Raw genomic sequence first — 24,671 nt, forward strand, 5'->3', positions numbered from 1 at the left:
TAAAATAAATATATCACCTGTAAAATCACTACACACATCTTCAAGAATTATATGCAAATTTCAGGAAGTAACCAGATGACACCGATGGTACGTCACACTGACGACAGTGTAAGAGAGTGATATATTAAGAAATACAGGCAAAGAAGTAAAATTGTTCGCAGGCTCTTTATAAGCATTTCACTGCTATAACCGAATAGTTATGACACAAAGGACGCATTTGGATGATTTTTTACGTGGCAGAATTATCGGTCGTCTGGAATGTGGGCATACCCAACTGGAAGTATCAGACGAACTTGGAAATGCCCAGAGTGTCATCTCCAGGCTTTGGCAACGATTCCAAGATGATGGTAATGTGAGTAGACATTACAGCACAGGTCGCCCCAGAGTTACAACGCCAAATGAGGACCGGTATTTGGCAGTTACTGCCAAAAGAAACAGGCGGAACACAGCCTCAGACCTGTCTCGTCAGCTCTCTTCAGCCACTGGTACGACAGTTTTAAGGCAGACCGTGTACAGACTCTTAGGGCAGATTGGTCTATATGCTCGTAGACCTGTCAGATGCGTTCCACTTACTGCAACTCACTGTCGCCTGCGGTAAGCCTGGAGTAGAGAGCATGCATTGTGGACACCGCAACAGTGGGCTTGTGTGATGTTTTCCGACGACTCCAGGTTTAGCTTGCAGTCTGATTCTCGCCGGACTTTCACATTAGAGCTCCAGGTACCCGTTGCCACCAAGAAAACATCATTGAAGGACACCGTTACGGTGATGCAGCAGTGCTCGTTTGGTGTGGAATTATTCTGGGTTCCAGAACTGACCTGCATGTTCAAATTGGAACCATGACAAGCCAAATCTATCGGGACGTCATTCTGGAACAACATGTACGTTTGTTTCGGGGTGCCATGGGCGCACAATTTGTGTTTATGGATGACAACGCCCGTCCTCACCGTGTAAACATCGTAAGGGAATGCCTTCAATCGAAAGATATCATCGGTATGGACTGGCCAGCATGCTCACCGGACTTGAATCCAGTAGAACACGCGTGGGACATGCTTGGCCGACGAGTTGCAGCCCGTCAACTTCCTCCTACATGTCTACCGGAACTTCGGAGAGCATTGCCTTTTGAGTGGTGTAATATCTCTCAAGATCAGATCGATAATTTGATACTCAGCATGCCTAGGCGTTGTACGCCTAGGCATGCTGTATTGCATCGTCTGGGAGACATACAATGTATTAACAATCATACCAACCATGTAATATTGGGTTTTTGTAAATAGGTTGTTTTTTCTGTAATTTGCTCCAGGGAGAAAAAATCGCTAATTTTTTTAATATCAAACATATAGCATCTTTTTTTGCTCTTTACCTTTTGTTTAATAAATAAGCTTTACAAATAAGTCAAATTTGTTTTGCTTCTAACTCTTCATTTACCTGATTTTGCATTATCCTTAATTTATGGACATGAGTGCAGTTATTTAGAATTTGCTTTTATCTTCTCAGGACCCCTTGATGTTTTCTAGAACTAATTACATGACCCAAATATTTGATTTGTGGTTTTTCAAAATCACATTTGCTGATATTGACTGTAAAGCAAAGCTCTTCCAACTTGGCGATTAACAATCATACGAGATTTCTAATCTCTTGAAAAAACTCCGTTGTCGTCAACATATGCTCTGGGAGAGTCTCTGTATTCATAGAGTGATTTATTGATTTCCTTTTGAAATGTTTCTGCAGCACTTTTCAGGATAAAACTCGTAACTTTAAATCTGTACTGTTGTCGATGGGTTTTAAATGAAGTGTAATCATGACTTTCAGGATCTATGGGAATAGCTCAATAACCTCGTAATAAATCATGTTGATATTAGCTAATTTTATGGAATATGTACGTTCTGCTGCACTTTACATAGGAAAATCATCAGTAATTATTGCAGCATTTAATGCATGAAAATTAACAAATAGTCGAATTCCTTCGTTTTTCTTGTTCACAGAAACTATAGCATAGGTAATCTCTGCATTGCTTTGTTCTATTAAATCAAGTTCTAACAGCTCTTCAATTTGTTTCTCAACTTTGGCTTTTACAGTTTCAGGAATTCGGTAAATACTCGGCTTTTTCCTTTTTTCGTTGGGTTTTAATTTTATTTTGTGACAACCCACTTCCGCGTGCTTTCTTATGAGCTGTCAAAGCTGCAGTTGTTGATCACTCTTAAATTTTAAGTTGCAATTTCCGTAGAACAATTTTTATACCACTGGGACACCTAGTCCACTGGGACATTGTACGATCCAGTTGTGCCAGGTGTCGTTTTGTACACAATTAATGACACTAAGATTAATTTTCCCATTTATTTACAGCACAAACGTGGATTATATACACTTTACACAAATATAAAATATGTTAATTAGGGGAGGATTGCTGATTACGAAACCACTACATTGAACATTCGGCCACTCTCTAAATCACACTTTTCCTCCACTTACAGGGCGCTACTTACTTTTAGGAGTTTGGGTTTGGGGGATAAGCTTCTAGACATATGATGTAGAGTGACTTTGCTTACAACCTTCCTAGTTTTTAAGAGAATATCTCAAGCATTAGAACCTGAAGATATTGTAATTTTCGTTCTGTTGCTATTAATCGCTTTTGATTTAGAATGACATGTTTTAAATGCCACATATTCTGAAGGACTCAATACCTTGCAAACATTCATGTTTTATCCGAGATTTGGACCACACGAACAGAAACTGGATTTCATGAATTATCATTTCATCCAAGATATACAAAGTTCTATTATTGACTATTAGATATTTAGTAACAGCTTTTTTCTGTCTCTTCTTGCAGCACTTCTATATTTTTTTTGTACATTTTGTTTTGCTTTTTTTGCCTTTGTGATTGGATTGGGTAGTAGGAAATGCAAAAAATTCCGAGCTATCTAAATTTATAAAATTCGCACACTATGTAAAGTTGATAGATGCAAAATAAATGAATAATTACAATAACTTATTTTCATTTCAGCCAAGCAATCCATGGCTATAACTGTTCAGCTGATGCCATAACATCAAATTGCCTGAAAGGAAAAGATAGCGAAATCGTGCCTTTGTTCATAGATATGGCTCAATATACTTTCTTAATGATGTGTGGTAACGGTTATGACAGTCGAGGATATTTAGAAGAAGGTAATAAAATGTTTATCTGTATGTAACTTTCATAGAGTAAAACAATTGAATCTTTGTCAGACAGTTCGACCAGGCCTCAACAACCAAATGCTATGAAGAAGGTATGATTCGGGCCCAGGAGTTTTGAAACGGCTTTGATGAAACAAGTTAATAAACGGTTTAAAAACAAAAATTTTAATTTAAGAATTTTACACGTAAATTTATTCATCTATTGTGTGTTAATATGAAGTTTTCAGTTACCAAGCAGTTAAAATATGGAATATGGGAAGATCAGGAAATATTTCTTTTTTCTGATTCCAGTTTTTATTCTGAGTATAATGAAACTGGAAGTAATTTAGTAGTAGTAGTCGTAACGGAGGACGTGGGGAGACAGCCAGAAAGAAGTACAGGGGGGCACCAAATCATCGCCATGGGCAAAACTGGTATCGCCCCACTGCACTAACCATCTATGGAAGTGCACCCTGCCAGGGCACGCTAACGCCATGCTCGGGCATTTGTTTACATTGCAGCATTCATAATACACAGTTTATATTAATGGTGCATAATTCGTATATATATATGTAAATATGTATAATATGTAAATATTGTATAATATGTAAATATATATACATATTTCTTTTGTGTTTCGGTCTGGAGCTCTGTTGGCGGGGGAGAGTGATTATGGTACATGGTTGGTTGTTTGTTTGATATTTTGGTTACACGGTTCACAGTTTATAAGTTCATTCATAGTACAGTTCATAGTTCAGCATACAGTTCATAGTTCAGCATTCATTTCATGGTACATAGTGTTAAGTACATAGTACTGGTGTATCTGTCACACATTGCACAATATGAAGTAATTCATAGTTCGTAGTTTGAGTAGTATGAGAAAAGTCACGGTTTCAATAAATGGGTATATTTAAGTGTGTTTACCAAAGGCACTCATGTATAGTGTCTAGGTGACAGTGGATATTCTTTATGTTGCACTTTCTGAACTTAGAGAATTATTTTGGGCTGCAAGCTATGAATGGCACAGGTCCAGTCCTTGGCGGTGTAGGAAATCAATAATAATTTTGATGTTTTGGAAAACTTTACGGTGCTTAATGATGAATCTTATAAATTCTATTCCAGTATGGGTGGGATGGCGAATGTGATGGGCGGACACTGAAACATGCTATGTTCAGGGTCTTCGCTTTCCCCGCACATGCATCTATCCGACGTAGCCACATTGCGATCATAAAAATATTTGGGGAAGAGACCGTGACCCGAGATGTACTGGTGAGGAAGTAGGTTGATATTGTGGTATTTTCATCAGCCTTGGGTAGCATTTCGAATGTACGTCATCCTTTTGGTCCTTGTTACCATTGACGTTGCCACTTTTCATTCACCATTTGTTTTAGTTTTTACTTTAATGCTGATTTAGGTTATGGGACATGAATTTGAGATCCTGTTTGTTATAAAGCTACTTGTTTTGCTAGAAAATCGGCCCTTTCATTGACTTCACAGGCATTGTGCCCTCTGGCCCATGATAGGACAAATTTCTTATCACTTGTGCTTATGACGTCTTGAATTTGCCGGGCTATTAGAGAATTTGTGTGCTGTTGTTTGATGGCATGTATTGAAGATTGACTGTCGGTGATTACGTGGATGGTATCTGTTTTTAAGTCACTAAGTTGCATAATGCTGTTTAGTATGGCTATAGGCTATGCTTGATATAAGGTGTTTAGCGGCCGAAGTTAAACTTGCCATTTGGAATGGAGGCATGTTTTTGTTTTTATGGTGACACCGTTTCCTACCTCATGTTCGATCTTTGAGCCATCCGTGTACCGCTTCTTGGCCTTTTGGCTAAGATCAAAGTGTAGCCATCCGTGTATGCAATAAAATCAGTTGATGACGGTGGCTTGTTGAAGTTCCAATGGATATTGTGAAGACCCAGAGCGGGATGTCTGTTATATTTCGGTAAATTTTCTTCATAGTCTTGTGGATTGAAAAACACGCCGTTGTACGTGGAAGTTTTCTTGAGTTGTAGAATCATTGTGGACAGTGCGTCGATTTCTGTTTGAATTGGTGATGGTGTCCCCCCGGCTAGTAATTTCAGGGCGTTGGTAGAGGTTGTTGAGAATGATAGGGTAATATTGATCAAGAAAGGTCTTTGAATTCAGTTAAAAGTCCGAAATTTTCTCGCTGTCATGGGAAAGACCCAGATAGCAGCTCCGTAGGTGATTATTTTATTGATTACTGTCTTTAATAGAATTTTCATAATGCGATGATTAAGGCCCCAGGAATATCCCTTCATGGCCCTAATGCTTTTGCGATTTTGGCGGTTGTTAGCTTCTTTTTCTGGGGATGGGGTATCCAATTGAATTTCTGGTCTATGGTGAGTCCTAAGTAATTAGTGGTCTTCACACATTTTATTTTATTGTTTCCAATTCGCAGCGTGGGGTTCTTGGTTATTGTTTGCCCTGGCTTGTGTATTATAAGTGCGTGCGATTTTATGAGTGATATTTGGAGTTTTATTCTATGACAAAGGTTGTTGAATATATTAAGGGTGTTTAACAAACATTCTCTATTCGTAAAAAGCAAATTTAAAGTTAATAAATTTAAATGAAATTTAATGTAAACAAATAAATGATTAATTATTGTTGCAAGCTAATTTACAATATCATTTAAATTCTGAGAGAATATGTAAATCAAGTGCAAGTATCAAAATCCATGAATAAATATAAAATTCCAAAAATTATTTAATCCTAAAAATTTATTTATAAAAATGCATAAGTGAATGAGACAGACTTATCAAGGGAAAGTTGCCTCCAAAACTAACTCTTCAATCATTTAATTCGTGTTTCGTCATCCATGAGACAAGGATAAAAGTCAAAACCAAAAGTAATACCAAATGTGGTGAATTACCAAAAAGAAATTTAAACAAGTGGAATTTTGAGAAATTAGCAATTAAAAGACTAGAAGTAGAAAACCAAATTTTTAGAAAACCAAAGTAATTTAGAAACTTTTGCCCTCAGAAACTTTCCCGACACGAATTATGCATATAAATCAAAAAGAAACTAGACATTATCTATAAAAAATAATACGTAAATTATACTTAAATAATACTAAAAAGACAAGTAAATAGTAAGTTTTAATTTAACGTACCAACTATATTTGTTTATGGGAGTGGAGAAGCATTGCCAATCTAAGTGATGTTAAGTAGTGTGTTCTGCAAACTTTAAATAGAGGCCGCTAATGTAAGGTACAGTTGAGTGTAAAGCTTCTATCTGTGATCAATTTAAAAAACCTATTCTGTAAACTATTACCACATATTAAGTTATGTAAAATGTGTGTTCTGTTGTAAAAATGTGCAAAAAAAATGTAAAATGCAAACTGTAACGTTATGTGAAAAAAGTTGCAAACTATTAGAGAAAGTAAAATATTAAGGATGTAAAAATTGAAAATGTATTTGAAAAAAATTATGAATAAAATTATTTTGAAGTAAAATTTAATTTTAATTTAGATTTTGAAAATTTTTTAATGTAATATTAAAAGTGGATTTCAACTGGTTTAATCAAAACTTAACTAAATACTGGCCAAAAGTAAGGAAAATTAGAAAAAGATAAAAATCTACTTTTTTACCCTTGCCTACATGGATGACGAAACACGAATTGAATGATTGAAGAGTTAGGTTTGGAGGCAACTTTCTCTTGATAAGTCTGTCTCCTGCCTGCTCAGCAATCATTCACTTATGCATTTTTATAAATAATTTTTGGAATTTTATATTTATTCATGGATTTTGATACTCGCTTGCTTTTTACGAATAGAGAATGTTTAATTTAGTAATCAAACAATAAAAATCAGGGTAACTTCTAAATTAATATTTGTTCGGCGTGCTATTGTATCTTAATTATAGAATGTTTGTTAAATTCAAATTTAATTCCTTGCAGCAATGGCGCAAGAGAATTATTTAAAACTAAATTTAATTTTACTTTCTTCTTAAGGGTGGTGCAGTATTCCTCTAGTTGTCTTCGTGTAGATCCTTAGATTATGAAGGCAACATCGTCGGCGAAGTCTACAATCCGTGTGTAATTTGGCCACTGATGATTGATAATATTATTAAAGGTGATGTTCCAGAGGTCCGCGATCCTACACGACCCTTGTGGACATCCTCTAGTTTGTTCTCTGGCGACTATGGTATTATCGTAGATTACTGTTGGTATTGTCGTAAATATCTGTTCTTGAGATACTCCGTAATCAAAACGTACAGTTTCTTGAGCACTACATCTCAATGAGGGCCTGCTTGACAGTTGGCCACCAGAGAGAGTCGAAAACGTTTTGCCTGTCAAGACATGCATTTCATTGCTTTTGTTTGCTTGTACTTGGGAGATTGCTATATCGATTGCGTGAGTGGTTGATCTTTTGGGTTTAAATCCATACTGGTTGATATTTATTCTATTGTCTTGTAGCTTTCCCATGGCTGGTAGTAGATTTATTGGTCGGTATGAGCGAGGGTCCTTGGGTTTTTTTTTGTTTTTCTTCGAGAACAGGCTGATTTGCCCGTGCTTAAAGCAGTCCGGGAAGCAGTTCTATTTCAGGCATTTAATGTAAAGATTTAGGAGTATTTCTGGGCTGACTTTACAGATTATCATTAAAACTGGATTGAAATCCCATCTGGGCCAGGTGTCTTCGCATTGTTCAGTGTTTTGACGAGTTGCTGTAATTCTTTGTTTGTAAATTCCCTGTCTTCTCGGGTCGCATATTTCACAAGTGCACATCTGTGTAGCCACCGAGGGAGTGGCTTCTAGGATGGACCAATGAGCATCCAGTAATATTTCTGTCATATCACATGACCTTTCGCGAGCTTTAAGATTTAAGCAAGATGGTTGAAAATATTGTGCTACGCAATTTCTGTACAAAATAATTAAAGCATCGTCCATTGCTTCTGAAACTTTTCATTGCGAAATTAAATCAATTATAGGAAATTATGAAGATTTCACTACCTGGTTGAAATAAATACAAACACATGTTGGATACTTCGCAAAAATATCGATGTGTAATATTACTTAATATGTGGTAAATAAGATGAAGAAAGAAATATATGATAAACATCTGAGCTCAAATGCAATCTTTTCAGAAAACTATGCGTATGAGAAAAATATTTACACCTATTATATATTGTTACGAAATGTACATGCGCGGTAAAATGGCTTCCCCCGCAAAGCTCTTTTAGGTTTGCCATAAAAATGGCAAGGGGAAGGCAGGGTTGTCACATTTAGTGAGAAATCGCACATTTGGCGACATAATTGGCGATATACCATGGACGGATGGAGAACCTTCTGGAACGAATTCTTACCGGTTTAGCGCAGAATGTTCTCGAACACAAGCCGAAAGCTATATAAACCCTGCTGGTCCGCAGTCAGTTTATGTCTCTCATCGAGTGTGTGTTTCGTCTAGCGAGTCAGTCCCTGCGGAGTCGATCGAGTTGACAGCCGGGCAGCGAGTGCCGAGTGGGTCGTCGAGTGCAGCGAAGGAGTCTGTTAGTGTATCGCGGTTAGTGCATCATCGAGAGAGTGTGTTGAGCTCCGGGAACGACTGAACCGAAGAGTCAGGAGCTGTAGTGTGTGTGTCATCGAGTACATCGCGAGTTGTAGCGTGGAGAGTCTCGAGAGTATGTGGAGTTCCGAGAACGACCAAGCACAGTCGGGAGCTTTGCAGGAAGCTGTCTCCACCGTTATTGCCTGACAGTGTGAAGGCTGTGTCGCTGATTGTTCCAGCGTGTTTATGGTTGATCTTCGACGACTATAAAAGTGTTTTGGAGCTGTCCTGATTAACATTGATAAATAAAGTGTGTTTCGATATTTCATCAAGTGCTGTCGTCGTTATTCACTCCAAAACCACACGAACCCCGTACGAACGTGAAGGAAGAAAATAACGTAACAAATGGTGTCAGAAGAATAATAAAACGTAACAATATGTAAATAGAAGTCAGCACTTTTTATTGTAGTCTATATGAAAGAGATGTTCTATAATAATAACCAATGCAAAATTTTATTCAAAGTGAACTTTACTATTTTGCAATCGTGTACATTTAGTGTGTTAAATTTCACATTTAATAAATGATTACTCTCAAATGTACTGTCTACACAAGAAATACTCATCAAACAGAGTGAATTTATCGTATTTACAGCGAGCATATTCAATTTATTCATATACAATTTTTAATTTTAACATTGGATATAATCAGATCATATGTGTTCTGAATCTTACACTTTATAAAAATCAAAAGAATGCAAGCACTGAAATAAGAAAACACTAGATTCATTGTAACACTTTCAGTTATCCTCAGCTCAATTAAAAAAATATACACGTGAATTCTCTTAATCCACATAATATGCCGTGAACATCAATCCTAATATTAATGCGTAATAAAAATCGCGAAAGTGAAATGTCAACGATTAATCAAACTCAGAAAACGAAAGCACTACGAGATTTTCTACTATTACTCCATATATTTATAACTGCGAAACAAATGCAAAATAAAGCGTTAAGAACATACGCTCACATGCACGAAGATTTAGCGTCACAAGAGCAATAGCAGCTCATTGGTCCATTTTTGAAACCCCTCCCTCAGTGGCTACGATGATGTGGACTTGTGAAATATGCTCTGGGGTCTGGTGGATTAATGGAGGTTCTTAATCCTAGTTGCTCTGGGTTGTCTTCGTCGCTGTTGTCCTGTGGGAACACATGGCTTAGGATGTTGTCTTCTGTCGTGACGTTGGCATTGTTGTGCGTATGTATACTATTTGGGGTGTGTATCCGCATCGACTTGAAAATCTTTGAAGTGGCTATTTTATAGTGTTCCATAAGTATTCTAGTTATTGGTGCAAAAGGAGGTCCAAGAATTGACTTTATCTTCCGTGATTTTCTTCTTATAAATTGCCCTTTGCCTGTTGTATTCGGCCAATGCTGCTGTGCGATCTTCGTCGTTTGTACGGGACTTTAATCTTCGTCTTAGCGTTCTGGTCTTTTGGCGAGCTGCACGCAGTTCTTTGGTCCACCAATTAGCTTTTGTTTCATTGGTTGCTGACTTTAGTTTGAAGGATGCATGGCAGCATTCTTGAATAAGTCGTGTGAAGTGTATTGCCTATTTATTGAGATCTCCTTTCGATTTAGTCTTGGTGATGGTTTGTGGAATGGATTGAACTTTTGGACTTAATAGTTTGATAAATTTTTTCTCTGTGCTGGTACTAATTCGAAAGCATTTCGTATGTATGTTTTCTATTTTCTGGGCAATTTCAAAGGTGATCTATTTATGGTCGGAGAAAAAATCATCTTCGCTGATATTCCTATTCTGAATTTGGAGAGTTGGATGGTGTGTATTAAGAGTTAGATCGAGCCATCCTCTTCCATTGATTGTGGTGAAAGTGTCCTCAGGGTCGTTGTGCAGGATTAAATTGTTTGAGTTAAGAAAGTGCTCCATTTCTGTTCCTTTTGGGGTGGTACGTGGATAACCCCACAGGCTGTTCTGTGAGTTAAAATCACCACTGATCACGGGAGGGACGTTCGAGGAAAGCTAAAAGATCCTACTGTTAAAATGTGAGCAGCTATCTCTACGTCTGAAAAAGAGACTCTGTCTTACGGTCATTCGACCGATTATCACATACGCTTTCCCTATCTGTGCAAACGTAAAAGACAAGGACTACAGAAAACTTCCAGTCCTTCAAAAGAAGTTCTTAAGAATAATCGCCGGAACTCCCTACTTCGTTAGAAATCGTAGTCTGCACTCGGATTTAAACTTACAACGAATTTATCAATGAAAAATTCTCAACAGAGTGATTAATTACAACCCATCTAATTTCACTAATATGTTAAGTTACGAAATACTTGATGAAGATAAACTTCTTCGCCCATTCGCTTCTCACGTACAGTCTATCTAAACCGACCAACGAGAGCTCAGCATACTCACTCAGGATTTACTTAATTAAATTTCATACTTTTATTAGTTATCTGTGAAATTATGAACCTATTGAGGTTTATATATGTCGCCGCCATTTTTACGAAAAATTTAAAGGGCCATTTTACCTATTTGTAACAATGTTTTCATCACAAAGTACAATCTTTGCGTTTCTAGTGCTGTGAACATTCCGACTTTGCTATGTCGCTACTACTGGCTACCAGAAGCCAGAAAACTCAGTGTTTTTGATTGTTTTGCCCTTAAAAGAGCAGTTTTAAAATTTTATTGCTTTGCATAGATTATTCTATATTATTTCTTCCTATTATTCAAGAAGCATTCCCTTCCAATTAATAGCTGTTTGGTCAGAACAGATGTTATTTTATATTGTTCATATCTCTAATATTTCTGCATACGTCTATTATTTTTCGTATTGTATAGTAGTTCGCAAGCTCACAACGTTTTCGGATTCGACAAACCTCTTTGTGTTTCCGGCCAGCTTTCCCCACCTCCCTGTCCTGCAGTTGCCAGAGACATGGCTTGCTGATCACCGAAGCTCAGGGCTTCACGTCTCTTTTCCTTTTGCAAGGCTATCTCAACTGCAGAACCTTCATCTTTGGACTTTTACATACGTCAGGACCCTAAGGGGACTCATTCAGGAATGTGGAAAGAGCAGGAGTAGTTCATCTACGCTGCATGCCAGAATAGCCAACAAAGTATCAAAGTATCGAAGTTCTTAGCAGACTTCCCCGCGGCGTTCTTTCTGCTCCTGTGTAAGGAGCCTGGGAACGAATTTAGCAGCAATACGATGCATATTCAAATCACAAGTGAGGATTGCCTGCTCTGTTCTGTATGACGTACAGACAATGGCAGCAATGTTGTGGATTATTCGCCTATGATCCTTATGTATAAGCTGCAGAATGGTTTCGACATTTTCGGGTGTTGTGATCGTTGAAGGTCGTCCTGATATCTTGTCATCTTCGAGTGATGTTCTTCCGATCTTCAAGCTCGCGTGCTACTCAAAATACCTTGAACGACTCACTGCAACCTCGCCGTACGCTTGCTGAAATATGTCACGTGTCTCTGTGTCAGACTTGTCCAATTCACGTTCGCCCGTTGTTCTAATGCACTCTGCATAATGAAAATCGCAGACGTGTTAAAGCAAGTTGTAAGATTAGCACCAGCTGCAGAACTACCGATGTACACAGAACAATGTCTTTTGGTACACTGACTTGTAAAGGTCGGTGCTCTCTGTGCATATGCCCGTAGCTTTGCGATGCTGTCTGTTGGCGTGTTACAAAACTAGTCTCGAAACTTTTTGGTACCTTCTACTACTTCTGTACCTTTTGGTACATTGTTGCTTTTAGTTTTTCAGACGTCACGAACAGTTTGCACAGACACTAGTTGAAGCAAAAATTTACTGCAGGTAATTAAAATTGCCATAAACTGTGTACTTATTTACTCTGTGTTTTTTGTATTATCATTCAAAATATAGCTGTCCCAGAAGAGATTTCAATAGAAGTATATAATGCTCTTCTTAATTTGTTCTTAAATATTTGTATGTTCTTATTATTTTCTGTTTTTCATTTCATTAGGAATTTATTTTTGGGTTATGTTTAGTTTTTTTTTTTTTTTTTTTTTTTTTTTTTATTACGTTTTGTCTTTTTTTAAAAGGTTGATCTGTAAGAGATGCATTTTGCTGTATAAACACATCGAAAACAATAGTTTGATAAATTATTTTGTACATGTTTGAATTAGATTCACAGATGTCCATTTCCTGCGTTTTTTAATTCTTTTAATTTTTTTTTTTTTTATTTTCTTCCCATAGTATAGGGTGGCCCAGAAGTCACTTTACATTTTGAAAATTAAATAACTTTTTTTCTATTAATATATTTCTTTTTCTCTTTTCAGAATTAAAAAATATAATCCCTGGAAATTTTTGGCATGGATAAGTTTACAACAGAACAACGAGTGAAGATAATTGAATTTTACTTTGAAAATGGACGGTCAATTGTTGCAACGCAAAGATCGTTATATGCGCCATTTTAATGTTCGACATCCCCCTAGTAGGCCTGCAATAAGGAACTTAGTGACTCGTTTTCAAGGTTCAATTAGTGCAATCTTTAAAACCAGCAGACTTTCAGAAATGAGTAAATTATGCTGTCAGGTTTCAGAGAACTGCAAGAAATGACAATGAGTTTATTCACAAGTTGATCATGGGAGATGAAGCTCATTTCCATTTGAATGGACATGTGAATAATCAAAAAATAAAAAAGAATTAATTAAATACAGTCATTTAAGAAAAAGTTATTTAATTTTCAAAATGTAAAGTGACTTCTGGGCCACCCTATATATATAAATCGAAAACAACAAATTTGCCCAAAATATCTCGTCGTGACTTTTGAACCTGCTAACCAGTGAAAAACAGACTAAAGATGCTATTTTACTTACATTTTTTTTATTGTTCATTAGACTGTAGTAAGTCGAGAGTTTTCCAGCAACTGGGGATTAATTAACATTTAATTATATTATTTTTATAACAATAATTGATTTAAGATTAAGAAAGTTAATATCTCATGAGAAATCTAATGTTATTAATTAAATTTTAATTGTTCATATTAAAACTATTATGCAACATTAACATTACATATAACTGTTTAGTAAAAGTCTATGATGATAACATAATGCTATATCTGAGCAATGTCTTAATAAGATTTATAATTTAACAACTAAATTATGAAATGTGTATAGCTATTCCATATTTGGATTTTTGAATGTTCAGAACATTGCATATAATTTTTTCCCACATGATGCAATAACTTACAACTTATGTGGTTAGTTGAGAAAAACATCATCCAGTCTTCTGCAAATGAGTCAGCATAGCAACAACATTTCGCTTTATAAGAAAAATCTGATGTGGACACCACGTGGCTTCCTTGTACGGTCTATTAAATTATACACATTTTTTGTTACCTTTCATTTAAATTTATTTCCTCGAATTTTATTAGAGATATATTTCTCATTCAGTTAATTCAGTTCTCACTTCGAGGCAAGGCAAAAATGCATAAAAACTCAAAACATCTTCATTGAAAATTGTATCTTATACAGAAAAACATGAAACACCAAATACAGTTAAAACAGTTAAAAAAAATGTTTGCAATTAAAATTAGAGTTTCTACACAAAAACAAGCAATTCGGCCAGCGGACAGGAAGACAGATTTTTCGGTGGACAAAACTTTACTTTTACTTTTGGTCCCACTCGGCAAAAAGACATTGAAGGTGCAGCAACTGACTTAGTTCACTATTCTACTAAAGAGTTTCAAACCTAAATAAATGGCGGGTTCGTTTACACTTAGCAGCAATGAAACAACTTTTAAATTGTTAATAATTCTATAGCTAGTGCATGTAGATTAACTAAAGGTATAAAATCCTTAACCGGAACATAAGATCAACATAATTCAATGACATTTAAAAAAAAAAATTGCAAATTTACCAACGTATAAGAATAAAAAACTGAGCTCATCGAGCCGGGTAACAGAGAGTATATGTTACGTTACGTAACTTATATATATATGCGTTATATATATATAATGTTATATATATATATATATATATATATATATATATATATAATGTTGAATGATGTAACATTCACTTAGTTCGAAAACAAGTTTTTCTAATACTTGCGCAATAGCTGCAAAGTAAGATAATAATAATTTATTTACTAAAGAAATATTGATTATATCATCTCCTAATATAAATTTAGTAGAAGTATCAAAAAAGAGGGAACCCATATGTAGGAAGTTTAATTTCGAAAATTGTGTTTTAAAGTAACTTGTATGTAAATTATGAAAAAAAACTTTTTACGGGGACTTGAAGTTAAATCATGAGTAACAAAATTTCAAACTTTGAAAAAACTAATTCCCGATCAATAGCGGCAATTGTTTTTAATTTTTAATTTCTTTTTCAAAGTTTGAAATTTTGTTATTCATGATTTAAATTCAAGTCCCCGTAAAAAGTGTTTTTCATAATTTACATACAAGTTACTTTACAACACAATTTTCGAAATTAAACTTCATATGGGTAGATACTTCTACTAATTTTATATTAGGAGATAATATCTTCAATATTTCTTTAGTAAATATATATATAGAGAGAGAGCAAAGCAAGGATATTTTGTGGAAGAGAAATTTCAATTGATTTCAGTGTTCCTTCTCCTGACGAAGTAGCATTGAAGTTGATTGAATTAATCTTCTATTATGTTCTTTTCTTTAAATTTCCTTAATTTTTCCAAATAAGCTATTACTTGTTACTTGTACTTAGTTTTAACATTGATTAAATTATTTTTTGCATTTATTGGATTTTATGAAATTTATTACTTATTAATTTCTACTTTTCGTCTTCGTAAAATTGGTCCTAAATTTTTAAAACCTGCGTTTACTGATATTTTTCAGCAGCGTAATACGTGAAAATACTAAATATGATTATATTAGATTAAAAAAATTCTATTGTAATTACGAAATGTATATATAATACTTTGGGTGCGACCGACAGCATGTGCACACCTAAATGTTATAGCAGTCCCATGTACAAAATTTCAACGTTTTGAGGCTACTCGTATTTTATGTTATGCAAGATACATACATACTTATGTCACAAAAAAATATCTCTTCTGAATCCATTTCACAATCCGTTTTTGAAAAAACAAAAGTCCTTTATTATGTCTTACGTACATATATCACACAAAAACATCGCTCAAATGGATTCAAGAGCGGTCAAAATGGATATTTTCGTTGAAATATAATATCCGAAATTTTTCGCGATTACAATATTTGCCTTACTTCGTACAATGAAGTGAAAAGGAAAGGGTGAAAATAGAAGTCTTTCAATTACTCTAATTCGACGAAGAAAATAATGACACACAGCTACAGCTTAGAAACTGATTGTTATGTTCCTTAATACAGTATATTATCTTTTGCACTGGAAAGTACAGATTTTGATAATGTGGCTGCTAATTCTCAATTCTTTAAAATAGTACTTTCCTCTTTATCTGGTATCAGATGTTGCAAAGCATCTGGTGCTTCCCCCCCCCAAAAAAAAAAACAAAAAACAAAAAAAAAAAAGAAAAAGAAAAAAAGAAAAAAAAGAAAAAAGAGAGAGAGAGAAGGCAAAGTTATCAGTGAATGCCTTGCTTTGTACAAGCAGTGGTTTATATTTTCTTAATTAATCTCGAATAATTTATTTCCATTTTGTTATTTGCTATTACGTCATCATAATTTTATAACGTTGCAAAATATTATGAAAGAAGTTTTATATTTATATGGTTTAATTTTCTGTTAGCTTTCCTCGAACATTCGGAATGTATCCTTGAACACAAATCCGAGATGGAATGCTGTGCTCAAGAGACACGGATACCAGACTTGCCAATTTTGAGAATTCTTGAGCAATCCAGCAAAAGCTTGCCCGAGAGACAGATATTAGCTTGCTGGTAAATTTTATATTTTATGTCGTTTTTGCTCAATTTGTGATCATAATATTTTCATATGATAGCATACATATGTTTTTTTTTGGGGGGGGACTACATGAAAACATGCATAATTATGTCGCAAAATCTAAAGGCAGGCTTTCTATTACTTCGCTCACTACGTCTTCTGTGCTGCTACGATTTTACTGCCTTAATGCGAACTGCCATGATTTTATGGAATAGATTGCTCTGTTCTAAAACAATTTTTTAAAGCGGAAAATTGTCTTTGGAGTTCCTAAAAATCTGCTTCAAAATTAGTATCAAGCTTATATATATAAATGCATTGTGCGTGCGATTTTTTGTGTGTAGGGAGTGGTTTGTAACAAGGCAATCTCAAATTGTAAGGTAAAATTCAAACCTTTATATATATATATATATATATTGTTTTGTAATTCGATTGCAACAAATAAAATTTTCTTTTTCATTCTATTATCTTTAATTCGTGCTCCAAAAATAGTAACATATTTAAAATTAAATTTTTTGAAGGAAGGTATTTTACCTCACGATTGTTATATAAATATAATGATACTCATGCTTATGTAGAAAAATAAAGTATCTTAGCTCTTGTAAAAATATATCCCAATAACATACTCTCGCCTTTTTCCCTTCTTGGATAAATACGTAGAAATTTCGGCTACAAATTTTATAAAAGGGCTGATTATTTTGTCAACTTCAATATTTTGCCCCTTGTTGCAAACCACTCCCTACACACAAAAAATCGCACGCACAATGCATATATATATATAAGCTTGATACTAATTTTGAAGCAGATTTTTAGGAACTCCAAAGACAATTTTCCGCTTTAAAAATTTGTTTTAGAACAGAGCAATCTATTCCATAAAATCATGGCAGTTCGCATTAAGGCAATAAAATCGTAGCAGTACAGAAGACGTAGTGAGCGAAGTAATAGAAAGCCTGCATTTAGATTTTGCGACATAATTATGCATGTTTTCATGCAGTCCCCCCAAAAAAAACATAGAGAGAAAAGAAAAAAAAGAAGACTTTTTTATTAGAGTACGTTTAAAATTGTTAGAGTTATTTTTTATCTAGCTACAAGTACTTAATGTCGTTTGAACTTCTTATTAAGCGTTTTGTTATGAAAACTCTTGTATAAAGGATTTCGCTTCATGATTGCTGTTATGTAAATATGTGCATCACTTTCGTTTACGTAAGAAATATATGTTGAATTAATTTTGGAATGTCATACCTCATAAAAATTGATTGTAATTATGTTGCGATTTTAACAGATAAGAAAGGAAAATAGCGAAATTAGAAGAGATATAATGAGTCATTAAAAAATTAAAATTTCTCTTACAACAAAGTACATGCAAAGTATTACTATATAGATTGATTTTTGTCTCATTATCGGGAATGTAATAATACTGAAAAGAATGCATTTGAATAAGAGAGCACGATTTTACAGTTATATGTATATGATATGAAACTAGGAGCACACAGAGTTATCTACATATCGTGACACCGCTGCCTCATATCTGCGCCTATAAAAAATTACCTTGGCAAGTGATATATACTCTTCCCTCAAAAAGTTAAGGAGCAGCTTGTTTTCCAAACCTCGCGTCAGTAAAAATGTCAGTAACATTTAAATTTGCAATTTATATGCATGATAGCAACAAAATTTAAGAAAATATATGTAAAAACAATAGCTAGCACTTTTATTTTATCGAAATGAATACTTATGTAAGAATTGGAGAAAAATGCAAACACTGTAAGATTTGCTTACGAGTGTTGATATTTAATTCTTATTGCCAGTTTCGCTGACAATATCCTGGATATTCTATCAATGTCCAAGAGTTCGTGTCGTTCGCCCGATTTGTTGAGGTAGCGAGCGATCAGATGATTGGAAATGGGAATGTCACAAGCTGATGCTTCTTGATATCTCAATGTCTCTCGCAGTGTAGTCGAACAACTATGGAATCAACTATGGAATCGAGGATTCTGTGTCTGGAAGACATGTTCCAGGCAGACCAAGAGTTACAACACCTGCGGAAGACCATTATTTAGCTCTTTCGGCCCGAAGGAGGAGTGATATTACTGTGCCTGAGATCATGGCAGATCACTTATTGGTCACAGGAGCAAGAATATCAACTAGTACAGTGCGCAGATGCCGGCACAACACAGGCCTGCATGTTAGACGACCAGTTGTTTGTGTCCCCTTGTCCCAAGGATACCGAGCTGCCCGTTTATGTTGGGCAGGAGAATACGTCTCCAAAACCTCTCAACAATGGGCTTCTGTTCTCTTCACAGAAGAGTCCATGTTCACATGGGAGAGTAATTTAGGTCATCAGCTGATTTATGACGCTGCTATTGGTCTTGGATTTCTTCCGATGGACAAAATTGCGCGACCGCATCGAGCATGGGTTGATGAAGAATATTTTGAGGGTCACGGTAGGGAGCGGATGGATTGGCCAGCTCAATTCTCAGACCTGGATCCAATACAGTATCTTTGGGACTACCTCGGGATACATGTTGCTGCTTTAAATCCTCCTCTAAAATGTTAGATGAGCTTGAACAAGGATTCTAAAATGTTAGATGAGCTGCCCAACATAAACGGGCAGCTCTGTACCAGAGTCCAGAGTCCGTGTCTGGTCGTTGCTTCTCATTTCACTGACTGATAATTTAATTGATAGCGTAGACTGTCGCTGCCGCTAATGTGTTTCAGCCAGGGGGAGATACATTCCTTATTAGAACCCATTTTTGTAATGTTATCACCGCATTTTTCCTCGAAAAACTGCGATATACTGTTTCTCCAAGACTGGATTTCTCTGCCAAGAGTGAAATTGTTTTGTTGTAATTCATGTTTGCACTCCTCTTAAGAAGCATTCTACGTCACATTCATTAAAGAACTGTTTAGTGAACATATCCGCTAAATTTCGTGTTTCGATGTTTCTTGATTCTTATATTAGACACAAAAAACATGTTGTTCCTTAACTTTTGGAGCGCAGTGTATAATTGAAAATATAGCTGTCTCTATGCCAAATAATACGATGCGTAAAACTAGTGATTTAAATGTCTAAGATAGAGATCGAGTCATGCATGTATGACGCAAGGGCAATTCCATTCCATTCGTTTTAAAATAAGGATTTCTCTATCAGTGTCAAATGTATAGAAAAAATATATGGGAAGCAAGAAAAGAATCAGAAATCCGGCAACTTCAACTAACTAATTGCAAAGAACAAGTAGTCTTGAATGATTTTGACCTTCATAAATTTAGCTATGGAATATGTAATCAGCCACACCAAACGTTAGCTCAGATGAACACCCTAGAAGAGTGAGAGGTCAGTTAATTTACTGGTGATTCAGGACGGGGACACCTGACGTCATGCACCTGCTTATCTATCTCGTCTCCATTATTGAAAGTTTATTGAAGGATTAAAAAGTAAGTTGCATGGCCATACGAGAATTTGATGTCGCTTAACTGGTCAATATGTGGGCCGTGCTAATATGGGCCTTATGGGTTTCCTCCGATTTACTTTATCTGAAGGCCCACCAGAGTACCATTTCTTCCATTTCGCTCAGCGTCTTGCATGAGCCGCAGAACGTCGTAACTGAATCTCTGATGATTGGAAACGAGTACTATGGAGTGATGAGTCTTGAATTCGAAAGGTATAGCGCGCCAGGCTCTTGTAGCTGTGGATTCACCTTGCCAGGCTGGAATTTACCCCTCGCTGATGATCCTTTCGATCTATGTTTTCTATAATTAATTTTTCGGATTTTATATACTAATAACGAATATTGTCACCGTTTCTAAATGAGTAGATCGGCTGAAAGATCACTTACATTATTTCACGATTTTCTGCCGTTCCTATGTAAATGCAGTGTATCAGGAAATTAATTAAATAGTCCTGTCACAGATGTAAGCTGGGTACCACCTGATTCCAAGATCATTCGACTGAATTCATCTGCTGAAATGACCACCGAGAATCCCCATCTTACATCCTATTGAATACGTTTGTCTTATAAAAAAAAAGGAATGCAAGCACGTTCTGTACCATCAGAATATTTAATTCATCTATGGGAAATTCTAGAAGACATCTTGCAAAACAAACTTCTGTACTCTTATAAAATCCACATTTGGTTATATGACAGCCATTATGAAGGTTAAAGAAGCAGCAGCTCGTTACAGTCGGGTATATTTAATTCAGGGGCACTTCAGTGTACAAACAGAAATATTATTCAGCTAAATCTGAATAGTTCCATGTGTGGTTTCGTATCAAGTTCATTCTTGGGGGTTACATGTTAACGAATTACACTCATCAATGCATTATGTTTAAAAAAAAAAAAGATATTTAAGGCTATAAAATTTTATAATTTGACAACTTACCATTTTCGAATAACGTGAGTGAAGAATTTTAGAAAGTAAAGTAATGAAATTATTTCCTGTGGAAGTTTATTTTAATGTATTCTCTTCCAGGGCTTTTTTTATCATATTTTTAATTTTAGTTTTAGGACAAAGGTAACAATTTTATATTTGCTTTTCACCCTAAGTTATTCCTTAGAAAGTTGTCTGTACATATTCCGGTATCATTTCGCCTACTACGTTTGAACTACAATAAAACTGAGTATAATTATAATAATTTGAATTAGTTATAACCACCTTATATTTTTAGGCTTCTGTTCATCACATTGTACAATTTTTAAATATTCTATTAAGATATTTTCTAGATGGAATTTTTTTATTCTTTCAGTCCAGTCGCTCGCTACATGAAGTGTACCAACGAAGTGGTTAATCGCTATTGTGGTGAGGCGGCGGCCAACTTTACAAGTGAATACATATTTCGAGCTTCAGGAGAACAACTTCAAGCAATGTGCCAGAGAATGCCTGGATATCCAAACACAGAGACAAAAATGTGTCCTGATCCAATTCCAAAGTGTTCAGGGTCATGGACAATTTTACCAAATTCTGTATCAATGGTCTTGTCTATCTTAATGATGAAATTCTATCTCGTATGTCTTAAAATTCCTTAATCTATAGTAAATGAACACAATTTCTTAAGAAACGTCAACAAGTAATAAAACTGAACTTTCGTGAGAAATGATTTTTAAATATTCAATGCGTCTATGTAATACACTCGAAGAAAGTTCGAATTAAACTTTTCAAATTATTACTACAACCCAGATGTAAACACTTGGTTTCTATGTAATTAATTTATGAAGGAGAACTACAAATAACCTTTCTGATTAAGTTAAGCAACTTTTACACCTATTTTACATTCGGCTGGAATAAGCTGTCTATTTTTCTACATAAATTAATTATTTAAAACATATAAATTTCGTATAAATTTTTATTCTTTAAATTTGCTCTTCGAAATAACACATAATTCTTTACTTTAAGATGCATTTGTAAACACAAACGGTGATACTAAATAAAATGTTTTAATAATTTACCAAGATTGGTCAATATCTATTTTTCTAGTCTTTGTTCTTCGATAAGTTTGAACGATAGTCGTTTTAGGCGTGAAAATTCTTCTGCTACAATTTAGCTCGTATGTATGTATATTTCCGTCAATTCTCACTGCATATTTACTATATTAATTACAATTTATAAATGTTAGTATTTGCACTGAATTTAAATGAAAATAAAGAAATGTGCGAAATAGAATTGTTTACTTTAAATGTAACATCTAAATTTATCGATATTATGAATACAATGTTTTCTTTTTCTTCCCAATAATTTCGTTTTTTAAAACACATCTCATTTTAATTTTAAGAAGGGATTTTACTCAATTCAAAAATTAAAGCATAATATTATTATTTTTATTAATTTTCATTTTAGTTCTTCACATTCACATTACTTCGAGCGGCACCTTCAGTGCAGTTTGAGATTTGAAGTTATTAACTTTATATTGAATTAAAGATTTTTACTATTAATTTGTTATTTTATATTACTCATAACTTCGCTACTAATCAGAGATCACATATTATCCTAATATTTTACTATTGTTTAAGTTACTATGGAATTTGAATTTGTACATAATCACCACCTCGTAGGCTCAGGAGAAATGCCTATTATCAAATATTTTATTACGTAATATGTTCAAAAAGATTTGAAGTCTGTCATAAAAATTGTTAATTTTATTAATTTTATCACGTTACGGACCACTAACTGCTCTTTATAACATCGAAATTATGTTTTTAATTAGGCACTTAAATGAGGTTGGAATGCCTATGTATTATATTTGGAGAATTGTTATATATTTTTTATTGTATCTAGTCTGTCATACAAAATTTAATACCTGTTGATTCGTGTTTTGTTTACATGTAAAAGTATGAAATTACTCTATGACGTGTTAAAATAAAATTTATTCTTTAATTTTTCGTGATTTTTTTTACATTTACTTTTTTGAACTCACTGATATATACACTGCTCAAGATTGCAATAGCAGCATCAAGATAGATTGTAAAAATTTTGAATTCCAAAATCGATTAGGAAGTTAATCTCACAAAAAATGAAATAAATATTCTAACCATTTCGATTTATTCAGTCTGAAATATAACAGCCGTGCACGGAGATACATGCAGTTAAGTGTTTTAACATGCTATCAATGGAATCATTAATTATTTATTGAAGAATATTTTACCTATTGTGGAATATTTTCGTTAATTTTAATTTTTGATTCCTAAATTTGAAACCGTTATTGGCTGAAGAGTTATTCAAGATTCACAAGTGGGTCTTGGTATCTGCCTTTGTGGTGCTCCTAGATTTCATTACAAAAGCAAGAAACAAAATTCAAATTAACTGCATATATGATACCTGCAAATTGAGATGTCACTAGCAGACATGGGTAATTTTTCCACCTATGCGTTAAAGAACTTGAAATGGCACTAGACACAAAAGTGTAAAAAGTAGACCTGTCGAATTTTTCCACCGATGCGTTAACGAAATTTAAATGGCAGTAGAGACAAAATTGTAAAATGTACACCTGTTTAATTTTCCCATCGATGTATGAACTCAATAAAACATCATCCAACTGAATAAAACATTAGAATTGTTTTAATGTGCATTCCGCAACTGCAAGATGTTTTCATTGCTTTTGATGACGTGGAGATTGAGCACAAATAATGTTTTCTTCATTCTGAAGTTCGCTGGCTTACTTGGGGTTTCATGGAGCACAAGGCTTTTGAATCATGGAGCACAAGGCTTTTGAATCATCTTACAAATAACAAGACAGGAAGTCTTGTTATTTGTAAATGAAATGATGATTTAGATCCTTTGTTGATGGCCTGTGGCTACGTACGTACACTGGCATAAGTTTTAGGTGTTTTCTCAAAACTAAATGAATTAAATCTCTGTCAGCAAGGTAATTCTTTGAATGTTCTGAATGTCCATAAGAAAATAGAGGGGTTTGAGAGGAATCTTGATTTGTGAAAAAGTTGTATAAAACAGCAAAACCTTTCACCGCTTCCAACTTTAGAATGAAAAATGATGTCTTTATTGGAAACGAATTATTCAATCACATATTTTCGCCTCTCAAAACACTGAGGTACAATCTGAAACTTATTTTCCAAGTGGCAAATATAACGAATTTTCATGTCTTCATTATCCTTTCCGTTGTGAAGCTTTCGTTGGAAAAAAGGAATTATCATTAAATAAAAGAGAACAGTTAATTAAACGCTTTAATGTCACCAGGCTTAACATAAAATTCCAAGCAGAAGGCATGTTCATATTATGGACTTTATTATCAGTTAAAACGGAATGTAGTAAATTATAAAATGTAGCTTAAAAATTATAATTCAATTTACTTCTACATGTCTGTGTGATGAAGGGCTATTTTAAGACTCACTTTTAAAAACGAATATATATTTTCTTCTAAGAAAATTACATGAGTTGTAACTACTTGCCTTTTAAAAATATAAGAGTATCAGGGTCAATGTTCCTTCTTACCTTCTTCGGGAACATGCAAGGACCTGACTCGGAACAGAGAGCTTACTAAAGCTATGTTCACTAATTGTGGGAAGTAGACAGGATACACAAGAAGGGTATACAAAACCCTTTATTTTTCTCTATTTTACAAAAACTTCCGTACTTCGGAATACACCGACCCGCTACT

The 24,671-nt window shown here is 34.6% G+C and overlaps 1 protein-coding gene across 1 annotated transcript in view; it reads left to right on the forward strand.

The window, feature by feature from the left end:
• The window catches only part of LOC118188371 (uncharacterized), a 60,419-nt gene extending 37,486 nt beyond the window's left edge, over positions 1–22,933 (forward strand). The window contains exons 4-6 of the mRNA XM_035358786.2: positions 3,003–3,163; positions 16,419–16,566; positions 21,309–22,933. Coding sequence (XP_035214677.1) covers positions 3,003–3,163; positions 16,419–16,566; positions 21,309–21,588 — 589 coding nt within the window. The 3' untranslated portion in view covers positions 21,589–22,933. The remainder of the gene's footprint in view (positions 1–3,002; positions 3,164–16,418; positions 16,567–21,308) is intronic.
• The last annotated feature ends 1,738 nt before the right edge of the window (positions 22,934–24,671 follow it).

Source organism: Stegodyphus dumicola, chromosome 6, assembly GCF_044657685.1.
Source record: "Stegodyphus dumicola isolate Sdum_Otavi_A_Nest chromosome 6, ASM4465768v1".
NCBI lineage: Eukaryota > Metazoa > Arthropoda > Arachnida > Araneae > Eresidae > Stegodyphus > Stegodyphus dumicola.